The following is a 14,792-nucleotide window of genomic DNA, read 5'->3' as shown; positions in this document are numbered from 1 at the left end:
ATAAATTATTGTAAGAATAAATGAATCTCTCAGAAAGTTTTTGGCAATTTGAGTCCCAATAGTGCCAAGCTTCTCATTGTAAAATGATGTTTCCTCTTTCATGTACATCTATTTAATCATTAGTAAAATGGAATAATCTGGCCATTGTTAGCTTTCTGACTTCAATTATCTTAATCTCTATCTCCCCCATTCCCATCCTTCTATCCACACTGACTTCAAATAGTCCAGGGTATGCCACCCTTAGGTGTTTGTATTTGTTCTCTATACATGAAGTACTTTTTCTTAGATATCTTTACTGCCCACTCTTTTACCCCTGGACACTTTCACATTGGTGAAGTGTGAGAACACTGGAGGCAGTTGATATGGGTCCAAATTCTGGCTTTGCCATTACGTGCCATCACAGTACTTGGACGCATCCTGTGTCCTGTTTTAATCATCTTTAAAAGAAAAATAGTAAAAATAACTGCCTCAAGTGCTGCCCTGAGGATTAAAGGAGTTAAAATATCTAAAGATCTACAATTTTTTTTTCTCAGTATCATTTATCACTATGCAATAGCGGGCCCTTGTAAGAATTTTGGATTTTACTCTGGGTGAAATGCCAATCATTGCGAGATTCTCTGCCAGGGATTGAGATAATCTAGTTTACTGTTTAAAAGAATTACTCTGTGTTAAAAATCAGCTGGAGAGGGAAAGGGTGGAGACAGTGAGCCTAGTGAAAGGATGCTGGATAAGACCACAGAGTAGCATTTTAGTTGATAAAAAGTGGTTGTTTGAAGGTAGCACAAACCAGAATTCCTACCAGACTGGGTGTGGAATATGAGCAAGAGGAGTCAAGGGTCACTGTAAGGATTTTTCCTGGAGCAACCATAGGGTTTCCATGTGCTGAGATAAGAAGAGTTTGAGAAAAGCAGGCTTGATGTGGGGAGGGGCAGGGTATTAGAAACTCAGTTTTGGACACTAAATCTAAGATGCTTAGTGCACATCCAAGTAAAATTTGAAGTAGGATGTTGAATATGAGAGTCTAGAATTCAGAGGAGTATACTAGGTTGAAGAGCTGCATTGACCATTATTGGCATATGAACATTGTTAAATGGTATAAAACTGAATGAAATTAACAAAGGAAAATGTATAGATATAAATAGACAAAATGACAAAGAACTGAGCTTGCGGCTCTCTAATGTTTAGAGGTGAAGGCAAAGAGGAGGAACCAGCCTTCAAACTGAGAAGAAACATCTAGGAGGAAAACCAGGAGTGTGAGAATCCAAGTGAAGAAAGTTAATCAAGGAATAATTAACTCTGCAAATGTTGCTGATCAGTTAAATAATGTGACCTTGGTAAGGGGACTTTCAGTTGAAAACAAGAGGTAAAAGGCTTACTGGAATGATTTCTAGAGAAGTGAGAGGACATAAATTGGAGGCAACATGTTAACATAAACAACTTTACAAGAAACAATGCTAGAAAAAGGGAATTTAGCAATAAGCAAAAAGTTTTAAAGTACACACAGTCTCTTATTCAACATTTCTATCTTTTAATATTTTATCCTAAAAATACTGGATCATTCTAAATAAATGTTGAATAATAGAATTTGTAATAGCATTATTTTACTAATTTGAAAAAAATCACAAAATTTTAAAATAGGAACTGTTACAGATGTATTAGAAGGCATGCTTTGGAAAGAATATTAAATAGTGTGTAAAATCATGATACATTGCTGGTTAAAAAATGGAAATTATAAGTAGTAAATTTTCATATGCTCTATGAGCCCAATTTAACAAAGTGCATAAAAATATGAAGGAAAAAAGAGAAAAAAGACAAAACTTAAAGAGCAATTACTTCTAGTGGATGATTTATACATGTATTTTTTATATCTTTCTCTATATAACATTTTATACACAGTATATATACACTTTATATTCTGGAAAAAATTATTTTCTTACAAAAGTAAGGATATATAAAAATGCCCTGGACCTATCAAGGTTTTTAAACTTCAAAGATTTTATGATATATAGAAGCTGGTTGATTTTATTGAGTTATTATAGTAAATTGGGTGATATTTCTAAAGTCTAAGTTAATTGTAAATTAATAAGATAGAGATGGATTATATAATTAATAATACAGCAATTAGCTATTTGGACAAACAAATCACTTAGATGTTTGCCTCAGGTCACACGACAAATTAAGGCAATGTGATTTTAGAAAGTTAAATGTTAACACTTTAGGATGTAGATACAGAGGATTTGCTACTGTTTTCATGTCTACACTTAGCAAATAAAAAATAAAGAGGTTTGTCTGCTTTATAATGTATAACTTCTAGGTATAAAACACACTATCAGAAAATGGTAAAACAAAAGATTCTATCAAATTCCCTCTGACTAAGAAAGTCAAGAGAAAAGGGACAAATGTAAACAAATGGTAACAATATATTAGACGAGTTTGAGATATTTAAAATTTTTTCCATTTGTTTTTGCTTTTCTTTGTTTTGTTTATACAAATTAAATTGGTTATTCATAATGAAGGACTAGAGTTTTCATGGTCAGATCATTCGATTTAAAATACGGCCTAATACTATTTTTGTTTGTATAGGGTAATCTTTTTCTAATTGAAACTTTCTAATCACAGTTGCACTACAGAGGGTCAGTGACCCTGAGGCTGTCATGTCTGGGGAACATTAGGAATTAACTCTCTAAGGAATATGGACTTCACTATATAAAGGGCTATATCATACATTCACATACACTCACTATCCCAGAGAGTCATTGAAAATGACTCTATGGAAATATTCAGATTTTCCCCAACCAGATAGGTTAACAGGTAAGGTTGGTCATTTCCATAGCCCTCCTCTCCCAAATAATCCATAATTTCCCCCATTAAAATGAAAATGGCTGTAGCTAGACCCAGTGGCCTGGTGGTTAACTTCAGCATGTTCCACTTCAGTGGCCGGGGGTTGGTTCCTTGCTGTGGGCTTACACCACTCTGTTAGCAGCCATGCTGTGCTGGTGACTCACATACTAAAAATAAAAATAGAGGAAGATTGGCACACATGTGACCTCATGGTGAATCTTCCTCAGCGAAAAAACAAAAAAGAAAAGAAAAGAAAATAGATGACCCTCTCTAACTCTGCTCCAACTGAAGCTCATGTCTACCCTCGAGAATGAAATACCCCTCTCAAAATAAAAAATCTCTCTCAGCTGAGCGCTGAGACTTGGGCTTCCTTCAGAAGGAGAAGACACTTTTTATCTGTTGATAAAACTTCAGAAGCCAATTCCTTTGGAAGAACAGCATTTGTTCTGTGAGAGTTGCCTTTCTCTTAGGAGAAAAATTTGATGGTTTAAAAAATGTGTATCAAAGACATTCTTAAGTGAAAGAAATATACAAAAATTGGAACTTGTCTTTTCAAAATTTGAAATTGATGAGGATGTGTGGGAGTTATGTTTTTTCCTTTTATTATTGATATACAGAGAAGTAAAATCAGTCTGTTTCCAGTGTATGAGCAAAAAAAAAAAGAAAAAAAAACTCAATACAAAAACTTCCACTAATTATTTCTAAAATGCCCAAAGTGATATTAATCATGGAAGACCAAAAGTGGGACCAGACTAAATATGTTCCCATGTCTGCAAGGGAGCAAACGCTGGCTGAATCAATACTTCCTCATTTCCTCCTTCATTATATTCCCAGAATAGTGAGTTATAGTACCGATAGCTGTGTTAAGATGCCAGTTCAGGAAGACAAGGCAGTTCAAACACACCTCTCACAAGGTGGGCTTTGAGTCCACTCAGTGAAAAGCAAACAGATAAGGGAGAAAATGATTTTCATGTGAGATTTTATGTACACATGTATGTGTACATATGTTTGTGTTTTCATATATGCATATACATATATGTATGCAAGTTATGTATGTGTATTTGCATATGTGTGTGTATATTTGTTTTGATTTTGGAGAACATATTATGTTCAAGTTATAGTATTAAGCTGTCAGTACAAGGAGAAGAGAAAATTAAAAGGACAGACTTTCTGACCCCTCACACCAAACTGTTGAAAAGGAAAAGTTTCTCTTTAGGCAATATCTTTGAGCAGGAAAAGGAATTATGGTTCTTATTTTACACATTTTATTTTTTATTTTGATATGCTGAGAGTTTCTTATTCTTTACTTTCCTCCCAAAATTAAAGTTAGCTTTTTCAGTTTCAGAAGTGGATAGAGGTACATAACACCCAGTAACACCATTCAGGTTACATATCATAGGACAGAGTATTACTTCCAGAAAATCCTTCTTTCTCTTGTCCAAGAGATTACTAGCTTTTGAAAGCAGGATGTATACTATTGTTTCACTGAAGTTTTACCAGAGATTGTAGAAAACACTCTTGATTATAGATGTTGGAAGTGATTAAAATACAACACTATAGAACACGTTAATATAGAGAACTATACTTTTAAAATATCTATATTCTAGCCCTAATATGAGTGTATTTTTTTTAATTTTTAGAAAGCAGTATTTTAAAATAAGTTAATTACATATGAATTCAAAATTTGCCTGATTCACAAGTAGAAACATTTTAATGGCCTCATTTTTTCTCCCCATTGAATATTCTGCTTAGCTTTTAATTTAGCCTGATAAATATTTGTTAAACTACAATAAAAATATCTATTTAAAAAGATATAAAATTAGTACACTCAAGTTTTGCTTCACCAAAAAGAAAATAAGGGAGCTGGAAATAAAAATTTTTCTTATCCTTATCAAATATAATTTTAAATGATCTGAATATAAAATATTAAATATCTTTACAAACAAAAAATGATTTGTTTGTTTTTTTATCTTTACTGTGCAGCTTTCAGTTGATTTATTTCTATTGGCCCTCAACTTTTGTCCTTGTAAATGTATAAACAGATAGAGAGGAGAGTTTGAAATGGGATGTATTTGTTTGTTTTGATATTCTACTGCAATGAACAATAGTTTTTTGAGCTAAAGCACACAAAAATTGGTGTGTGATGACAATTCCTTAGTCTCAATGATTTCTGTCTGACTCTATCTTGTCCTTTTTCAGCAGTGGAGAAACTGGAATAAATGACTGAAAGTAATAGCACAAGGGTGATGGAATTCATTCTTTCAGGCTTTTCTGTCCATAGAGAGATTGAGATCATTCACTTTCTGCTCATTTTGGTGGTATACACTGTAACTTTGGTAGAGAATGTGGGGATGATTTCATTAATACGATTGGATTCTTGACTTTACAGACCCATGAACTTTTTCCTAAGTAATCTGGCCTTTGTAGACCTATTTCAATCCTCATCAATAGTCCCCAAGTTCCTGGAGACCATCCTGGCCAACCACAGGTCCATAACTTTCTATGCATGTGCAACACAGCTGGGCTTTTTCCTGAACTTCTTTATATGAGAGATCTTCTTGCAATAATGGCTTATGATCACTTCTCTACATGGTGATCATGCCCCAAAAACTGTTTATGCAGCTGTTAGTGGGTCCGTACTTAGACAGCTTTTCTGTTGCTTTGCTCCACACAGTAGTTACTTCCCAACTGGTCTATTGTGGCCCCAACATCATCAGTCACTTCTATTGTGATGACATCCCATTGATGACCCTTACCTGCTCAGATACCAGCTTCAAAGAAATTTTGTTTTTCATCCTTGCTGGATTTAACATGATCAGCATTTTGTCCACCGCCCATAGATCTTACTTATACACTGTGGCTGAATTTTGAGAATCCAATCTACAGAAGGGAGTTGCAAAGCTTTCTCAACTTGTGCCTCTCATTTGACAGCTGTGACTATATTCTATGCGACTCTGATCTTCATTTATCTGTAGCCAAAATCAAACCATTCCCTTGGCACAGACAAAAGAGACTCTGTGTTCTACACAATAGTCATTCCCATGTTGAACCCCATGATGTAGAGTTTGAGTAACCAAGAGGTAAAAAGTGCCTTGAGGGAACCCATTGAAAAATATTATGTCCTGCCTCTAACAAACTTTAAGAAACGACTTGGAATAATGCCTGTCTTGGAACAATGCCACACGTAGATATGTTGTTTTTATAATCTTTTGATGGAGTAAATTCATTTTTACCATTCTTTATATGAGTAAAGTTATTTTGTACATAAGTTCTATTTTTCATATAGTCTATAATAAGATGAAATGTTTAAAGGGGTAAAATTTAAATTCTTTCTTTATAAATTCTTTTTTCTTTTTGGGGAAGATTAGCCCTGAGCTAAAACCACCACCAATCCTCCTCTTTTTGCTGTGAAAGACTGGCCCTGGGCTAACATCCATGCCCATCTTTCTCTATTTTATGTGTTGGATGCCTACCACAGCATGGCCTGCCAAGTGGTGCCATGTCTGCACCTGGGATCTGAACCGGTGAACCGAAGCACTGCCAGAAGCGGAATGTGAGCACTTAACCACTGCACCACCGGGCCGGCCCCCTAAAATTTAAATTCTTAACAAATTGCTGCTGTTTGAGTATGTAACACTGATAGCTTTGACCTGGAGAGTTCCTATTCAACTGATAATAAGATTTATCTGCTCCTTTCAAAAGTGTTTCTGTTTTGTGAATTAGTGGAGGATAGAGAAGGAGTCAAGAAAGGTGATGAGATAAGTTTATTGTCCATCCTCCCGTCATTTTATGCTATAGCCTGATCCTCAACTGTACCCTGTCTATTCCTCACTCTGTGTCTGACCACCACTAGATTCACTAGTGATGACTCCCTGAAATTACATTATTATTATGTCCTTTAAAAATGTTATTTTTCACTATGCAGATCTGTGAGTCAGGATTAGTGTTTGGAAAGCCATATTCCCTTTTATTACCCTGTCAAAGCAAAAAAGCAAACATCCTTAAATTCCCTTAGCAAAGCTGTACTCTGTAAATGTCCTTTGAAGTTTTGGTGATATGAAGAAATTACAATGGTCTTGGGGACAGGAAGGCATAGCCTAGAACCAAGTGATAGATATGGTTGCTGTTAGATTCCAAGAATGTAGCTCAATGTTGGGTGATTATAAAGCAACATAATCTAAAACCCACTTAAACCTTCAACTGTGAAGTAAGAACTTTGTCTGTTTCACTTATAAAGTCAAATGTTCAACATCTACCCTGTGCTTGATATTGTGCACCATCAATAGAGAGCAAAAACTAACACATTCTCCTCCTGATAGTGCTTAATAGTCTGGTAGAAGGGACATATATCTATCAAATAATTACAAAAATAATTGTTTAATTTCAATATGAGTTAGTGAGACTCAGAGAGAGCTAAAGTGTCAAAGAAGGGTGATTAAGACAGTTAATGTGCAAACAAGGCAAAAATTCCAGTAGCATGAGCTACTAGCCACAAGTACCTTGTGGAGTCCTCCAAGTGTGGGAGAATTGCATCAGGCCCTTAGGAGAACAAGGGCATATGTGGAATAAGGCAGTACTAATTTGGAAAAGAAATGTCTTAAGCCTGTTAAAAATAAATAAGGGACAAATTGTCAATCTTGATTCTTTTTCTTGTGAAGCCCACCAGACTCTAGTGTAAATATAACTTCTGCCTCATCGGTCTGCCAAGGTGTCATGAAATGCTTAAGTGTGGCTTGTGTACAGAGTTTAGCCTTCCAATCTGACATACTTAATTCCTGGGATACTGTAGGATGAATTTATCTTCTACAATTTTTGACTCCTAGTGTCTAATATGACCCCTGTAACCATTCTGAATGATGGCGGAAAAATGAGTGAATGAGTCAGGAAGCAAACCAAATGGACACAATTTAGACTGTTTTCCTGCTTACAATGACCCTTCCCCTCTGAGAATCTCCCTCCTCACAGAGGTGGAATGTGACATCCACTGTTGTCCTACTGATTCTACCCCTATAAGCACAGTACACTGGAGTGGTCACATGACTGAGGACCAGCCAATCAGATGTCTTTCAAGGGAATTTGAAATTGTAATCTTGTAATTCTAGTGAGTCTCAACTGATCACTTAATCTTAGGTTAAGTGGTTTCTGGAGCTGAGTGAGTTTTCCATTGTATACTTTCCTATACACTGAGAAATAGAAAGCTGGTTTGTAGAGAAAGAAAAATAAATTTACATGGGAGAAATCCATGTGGGTTCAACAAACGAAAGAGTGTAGCTATCTTTGTTTCTAGTGTCCAGGGCCCAAGTACGGTTTTTTGTGAAGCCTGGTTATGTTTCCCACTCTTGAGTCTTGTAACATATCACTGTGATTTTATTCAAAAATAAAAACAAAGATACAAACGACATTTATTTTTATTAAGCCATTTTGAGTGGTTTATGTGGGTTTTTTAAAATAATTTTTTAAGTAACTGTTAGTTCACAACCTCAGGAGTTTCCCCAGAAAAATCTGAAACTGAGCTCCCTACAAAGAGGGCAAAGAACACCAAAGAAAGAGACAGTCCACTCCAGATTTGTAGGTGGCAGCTTTAACAAGGAAGGGAACTTACATATGACGCTTCTCTTGGGTGGCTGCAAGATGAGATCTCCACACCCATCCACCAGAATCTTAAATGTTTATACACAGGGCTTATCTGAGTGAGGTCACATATATCGTCCAGGTGTTCTCAATGCTTTACTCTCTCAAAGCTATGTCCTTGGAGCATTCCCCATTATGGGAATGATGAGTGGAACATATATTCCAGGACAGAAGAGGGAGTGAGTAGCCTCTGATTGCTCAGGTCCAGCTGGAGAGTCAACTGGTAGTCTCACCCTCTGGATGACCTCCTCCAAAAATGAGGCAAGTAGATTGTGAATGGATTCCAAAGTAAATGTATTGATCAATGTATTGAATTATAAGTCTGTGTTACTATGACCTATGTGCTACTGTAATAGGTATCAGAATGGATCTAGAGACCCAGGAAATGTATTTTGTTCATTTGAAAATCAAGTCATAAACAATAAAAAAATGAACAAAATGAACAATGGACAAAATGAAGTTTATTATCAAATGACCAAAATGAAGCCACGCTGTTGGTACATGCCAGGGTTACTATGACCCCTTTCCGATCATGAGCTGATTTCCTCTTTTAATTTTGTCATTCCTGATTTCATCTCACCAAAAAGCTCACAATTCAGACCCAGGCATGACCAGTGATCAACATCTGTCTGCATTCAAGCTGTGGTATCTCAGTGAAATAGAAAGAAACTAGTTCTTGGAATCTTATAATCTTGAGTTCAAACCTAAGCTTCATCACTTCTAGCTAAGTGACATTAGATAATGTCTCTGTCTTCTTCAAAACCACCTGTGAGTGGTGGGAAGAAGATGAAAAGTTGATTTGACATCATTCATTTCTGGGTGAGTGGTACTCATAAAGCTCAGGAACTCAAAGTTGGTTCTATTCTAGATTTTTAGTTCCTTGAACAATGAAGGAAGCACAATGGATATCTGAGTTCCCTCCAAATCTGTTTGAATATTATATGACTAATATTAACCAATAGTATAACAACAGAGACTTTCACAACAGACTTACTGAATTTTCAGTCTCACTTGAATCACTTAATAGTTTTGGGCAACTGCAGAAATTATTGAACTCTAAAAAAATGAAAATAGGGTATTTATAAACCCAATAGGAAATAGTGCCTGATAGGCAATTGTATCCCAACAGGTTGCTGTATTTATAAACATACACAGAATTGTATATATATACATATATACACAGACATATTATATATTTTATATATTATATGTACATGTGTATATTATGTATATTATATATGTGGGTATATATACACAATTGTATATAATATATACATATATTGTACTATATAATGTGTATACTCTAACTATATATGCACATATATGATAGGTAGAGAGTGTGTGTGTGTAAGATTGTGTTGACTTTGTCATAGGTTTGTGTTTTCCGTCTTTTAGTTATTGTTATGATTTATGATTCTTCCTACATTGGCATATCACATTTATTATTTGATTAGCATATTTTTCTTAAATTGACTAGCACTTTATTTAAATAAATCTGAAAACTAAACTTTATATAACCACTGCAGATGAGAAAAATGTCAATTACCATAAATAGAAAATAACAAAAATATATATACTCAAACATTTCAATTAACTAAATGTCTGTGTACTATATAAAATTACACCATGTATTGTATTTTGGGAAATACTGGCAAAAGAAATTACTGTATAGAAGTAAATCAGAAGCCTGTGCTAACCAGGTTAGCTTAAGTCATTCAAATTATCTTTGTATGGATTGCATGGTTAAGTTTAGATTTTAGGTTTATGTGAAGACATCAATATTGAAATATTAAACTGCACATTTCAAAAATTATTTTTATATCTGCCTCATTCTACCCCAACACCACCATTAAGGCAACAATCAGGTGTTTGAAGTGAATACAAATTGTATAAATTCTGGAGAGAAAGCAGTGTTACAAATATGACTTTCCACTTCTTAACCTGATTTCTTCATTTTATTTGAGGAAGCATCATAGCAGAGAAACTAATCTTGGATGTCATTGTCAATTGCCAAGGGCACAAATTCGAGAAAGGAGAAAATCTTTGTTGCTGTTCTCTTGGTTTTGCTTGTTTCGTAATTCCAAAGCATAACATTAAATAGGTAAGAGAAGAGGACAGAGGTTATATGATAAACTGAAAAGTAGGAAAGAACTCAGAATGACAAAAGAGCCATTTCCCTGACCACAAGTAGTAAAGTCTCAACCTGAGATTGGCAGGCAGTATGAGTAGAGTTTAAAGTTATTGAATTTTTGAAAAGGAATCTTGCGCCCCTTCCTCTGGGGAGCATACCAGAATCAGGTGAGATTGTTGCAAAATCACACAGTTCCCGAAAGAACATTCAGTTAAGTTTGAAGAAGAGGAAGGATGATAGCTTACCCTGCCAGGGTATAGCCCTGAAGACTGAAAAAGAGCCTCATAGGAAAACCAGAGTTCTAATATGGCAACAAAACAGTAATGTATTAGTTTTATTAGCCTGCCTTAACAAGTACTGCAAAGTAGATGGTTTAAAACAAAAAAGATTTATTCTCTCACAGTTCTGGAGTCTAAAGTCTGAAATCCAGTTACTGGCAGGACCACACTCCCTCTGCAGCTCCAGGGAAGTATCCTTCCTCGCCTCTTCCAGCTTCTGGGAGACCAAGGCACTGCTTGGCTTGTGGCAGCATGAATCCAACCTCTGCCTCTGTCTTCACATGGCCATCTCCCTTCTATGTCTGTGTCCAAACTTCCTTCTTCTTGTAAGGACATCAGTCATATTGGATTAATGGCCCACCCTACACCAATATGATCTCATCTTAACTAATTACATCTGCAATGATCTTATTTTCCAATAATGTCATTCTGAGGTACTTGGGGTTAGCCTTCAACATACCTTGTTTGAGGACACAATTCAAGCCATAATGAGTAACAATAGCTAAAGATGTGCATTGGCTAAAATGTTTGATGGAAGCTCACTTAGCCTATACCTACAAACACATTGTAAAGAAAATGGCTAAGAATTATTAATCCTAAGAAAGGATGTTGTTAAGTATCTGAAAATGCTAGTAGAAAGAAGTGGCCTAGAAGTTGGGACAAAAGGGTTTCACAGGCAACTAATGTGACAACTGGAGATTGTCACAAGTCCAAAGACTCATTAGGCAATGTGACAAAAATGATATAACCTAATATCTACGGCCAGAAGGTTGAGTTTTTACCTCCTTCTGATTTAGACAGATCATCAGATGCAATGCACTCAATACCAGAATAGGCAAGCATCTGAGGAGACTTGATTGTCCTCAAAGCAAAATTTGCCTTAGAAAGTAGTAGATGCAGAGGTGAGATGCCAAGGATCATGTTTATGGAAGCTGTTATAAGAACTCTTGGAGGGAAGATTAGGATTCTGGCTAAGTGCTATCACAAGGGAACCCCCAAAGTATCTTGACTTAATAAGATAGAATTTTATTCCTTTCTCAGGCAACAATGTGAGTGAGAGGTTTGGGTAAAGCAATTAGACTCTCAACATATGGCTTCCATATATGAGTCTAGGGCAACCACTTCAGTGACATTTTCAAGTGGGAAGGGGGAGGAAAATGTCCAAATCTAGCACCTTTGACCTTGAGGAGATGACCCTTAGGTCTTATACATAACTTTCTACTGAAAGCTTATTGCCAAAATTTCATAAAAATGTCTTATACTTGGCCTGAAAGGAAGATGGAAACTGTGGTCAATAGCTGAATGGCCAGTGCTTTATTGCCAGAAGCAAAAATGAAATAGTAGAGACTAAGGAATATCTCCCATAAGGATCCCAGAAAATATGATCTTAGAATGTCAGGTTATAATGTCAGTCTCTGTGAAAGCAGTTGCTCCTTGAGCAGCCCTGCTTTTTGCTCTTGACTTTAACACTTTAGAAGCCAATTTGGGTAGTTCAAAATTATGAAAATCTTTGCTAACATAATTTCCAATTCTATCCAATGGTACCCTTTCTTCCTGCTCAGAATCTAAAGTTATGAAAGAGAACTCTCCTCCCCCTACCACCACCTGCCTCTCTTCAAATCCATTTACAGGATAGTTGCCCACAGTTAATTAGTACATTAGCCTGAGTAACAGTACTCTGCATGAATTAGTCTATCTTGCCAGTGTTTTTACCACAACTGTATGCTACTTCTCAGTCCTCCTTCACATCCTCAAATGTACATTCCCTTTAATTGGATTAGCAGTTACCCAAAAATAAACTCACTCATCAGGAATCACTTCTAATACCCATTTTCCTTTATCCTGGTAAATTAGCAAGAGTAGTCAAGGCTAGACAACGTTGTATTCTACCTGTAGCAAGAATGGAAGGTAGATTAAGTATGCTATAGATGCACCAATCTAGATAAATGGAACAGTAATCTTTTGAGGCTTTTCAACCTAGCCCAAAGGGGATAATATTTTGAACTATATTGATCAAATCTGAATGCATGATCAGTATAAGAGCACTTAGTTAAACAGTGCTTCTAACCTTGTAGATACACTCTAGGCACTGAAAGTTTGATTTAAGCTGCTAAGTAAAGAACCAAAGAATGTAGCATTAGTGAGAAGAAACTGGAATCAAACAATAGCTTCAAATCATTTTCAACCAAAGGTTTAGCAGGACAATGTACTATGGCCAAAGGTCTTATTTTAATATCATAAAATTCATACTAGTTCACTTTTTTATTATGAGGAGGAGAGGAAAGCAATTTATCAGAGATATTTCACCATTTTAACATCAAGAAATGTATATCAGGATCCAAACCTAGGAATAGAATTAGGATAATTAAATGGACTATTAAAAGATAAACATTGTTAAATATTGAACAATGCATACTGAGGACAAATCTTGTGATCGTACTGAGAGAATAGTTAAAGATTCTGAATACAATTTCATTTTAAAAAAATCCTTGTATATTTAAATATTACAGAACACTTTAGGTAAATCAGAGTCCATCAACATCCTGTAGTCCTGGAAAAGAGATGAATTCTTATTCTTTTTCTCAAGAAAGTATATATTTCATGTGAAATCTAGGTCAAGGAGCATGTGCATATAGAAAATATTCTAGGACGTCATGTTTGACTCTAAAAAGGGTACCTCAAAATTAACATTTCTTTATCTAAACTTATTTATAAGTTCCTCTGATAACTAGACTTAGCACAATTTTAAATACATTGTGAATAACACTAATATGTCAGTTTCAATAATATGATTACATATGTAGGATAAAGCAAGCTTAGTAATTAGAGTCCGTTCATGGGATACAGCTTCAGGGTATTAGATTGGACCTTTTAGTATTTGTAAGTGTTGGCTTTAGAAAGTCCTTCTTCAGCTAGAATTTTTATGCCTCGATATTTATAATAGGTAGCAGCATCATATAAAAATATCTATTGCAGTTTCACTGCCCCAAGTTTGCTTTGATGATTGCTTTGTTGACAGCCTCTTTCACATCCTTGTTTCTCAAACTGTAGATCATAGGATTCAGCATGGGAATCACTGTGGTATAAAACACAGCCACCATTTTCCCCTGCTCCACAGAATCCTCAGTGGGCCGTCTGAGATACATGAATATCAGAGTCCCATAAAACATGGTAACAGCTGTCAAGTGGGACCCACAAGTGGAGAACGCCTTTCTCCTCCCATCAGCAGAGTGCATGCGTAGCACAGCTATGACAATGAGAGTATAGGAGGTGAGGACCACTGAGAGAGAATATGTGAAATTAATTCCAGCAATAACAATCATTGTGTATTCTTTGATGTGGACACCCCCACAGGCAATCTTGATGAGAGGAGGATCTGCACAATAAAAATGGTTGACTTCAAAGTTTCCACAGAAGTACAAGCCATATGTCCACAGTGTGCATATTAGACTCACAGAGAATCCATAGACATAAGGTACAGAGATGAGCCGAACACAGACAGTCCTGGACATTTTACTGCCATAAAGTAGAGGTTTGCAGATGGCCATGTAGCGATCAAAGGCCATCACCGCCAAGATATAGACCTCCACGTGGACAAGGGCAATGAAAAAGTAACACTGCATCAAACACCCAACATAAGAAATGGTTTTTGTCTCTGATAACAAGTTTTCCAGCATTTTGGGGGTGACATTGGAAGACAAGCACGCATCCACAAAAGACAAATGACTCAAGAAAAAGTACATAGGGCTCTGAAGCTGGGGACTGATGCTGATCAAAATGATCATACCAATATTCCCTAAAAGGGTGATCATGTAAACTAGTAGGAACACCACAAAAAAGAGAACTTTAAGTTCCTGACGACTGGTCAACCCCAGAAGAATAAATTCTGTCACATCCGTGAAATTTGGCAT

The 14,792-nt window shown here is 35.9% G+C and overlaps 1 protein-coding gene across 1 annotated transcript; it reads right to left on the bottom strand.

The window, feature by feature from the left end:
- Positions 1-13,859: 13,859 nt before the first annotated feature.
- Positions 13,860-14,792, bottom strand: LOC123277847 (olfactory receptor 5M9). Its single transcript, XM_070488615.1, has one exon. It carries the CDS (start codon positions 14,790-14,792, stop codon positions 13,860-13,862), a length of 933 nt encoding a protein of 310 aa, XP_070344716.1.

The sequence above is a fragment of the Equus asinus genome, chromosome 17 (genome assembly GCF_041296235.1).
Source record: "Equus asinus isolate D_3611 breed Donkey chromosome 17, EquAss-T2T_v2, whole genome shotgun sequence".
Taxonomy (NCBI): Eukaryota; Metazoa; Chordata; class Mammalia; order Perissodactyla; family Equidae; genus Equus; species Equus asinus.
Note: the sequence above shows the minus strand (reverse complement) of the source record. Positions and strands in the feature narration are given on the sequence as shown.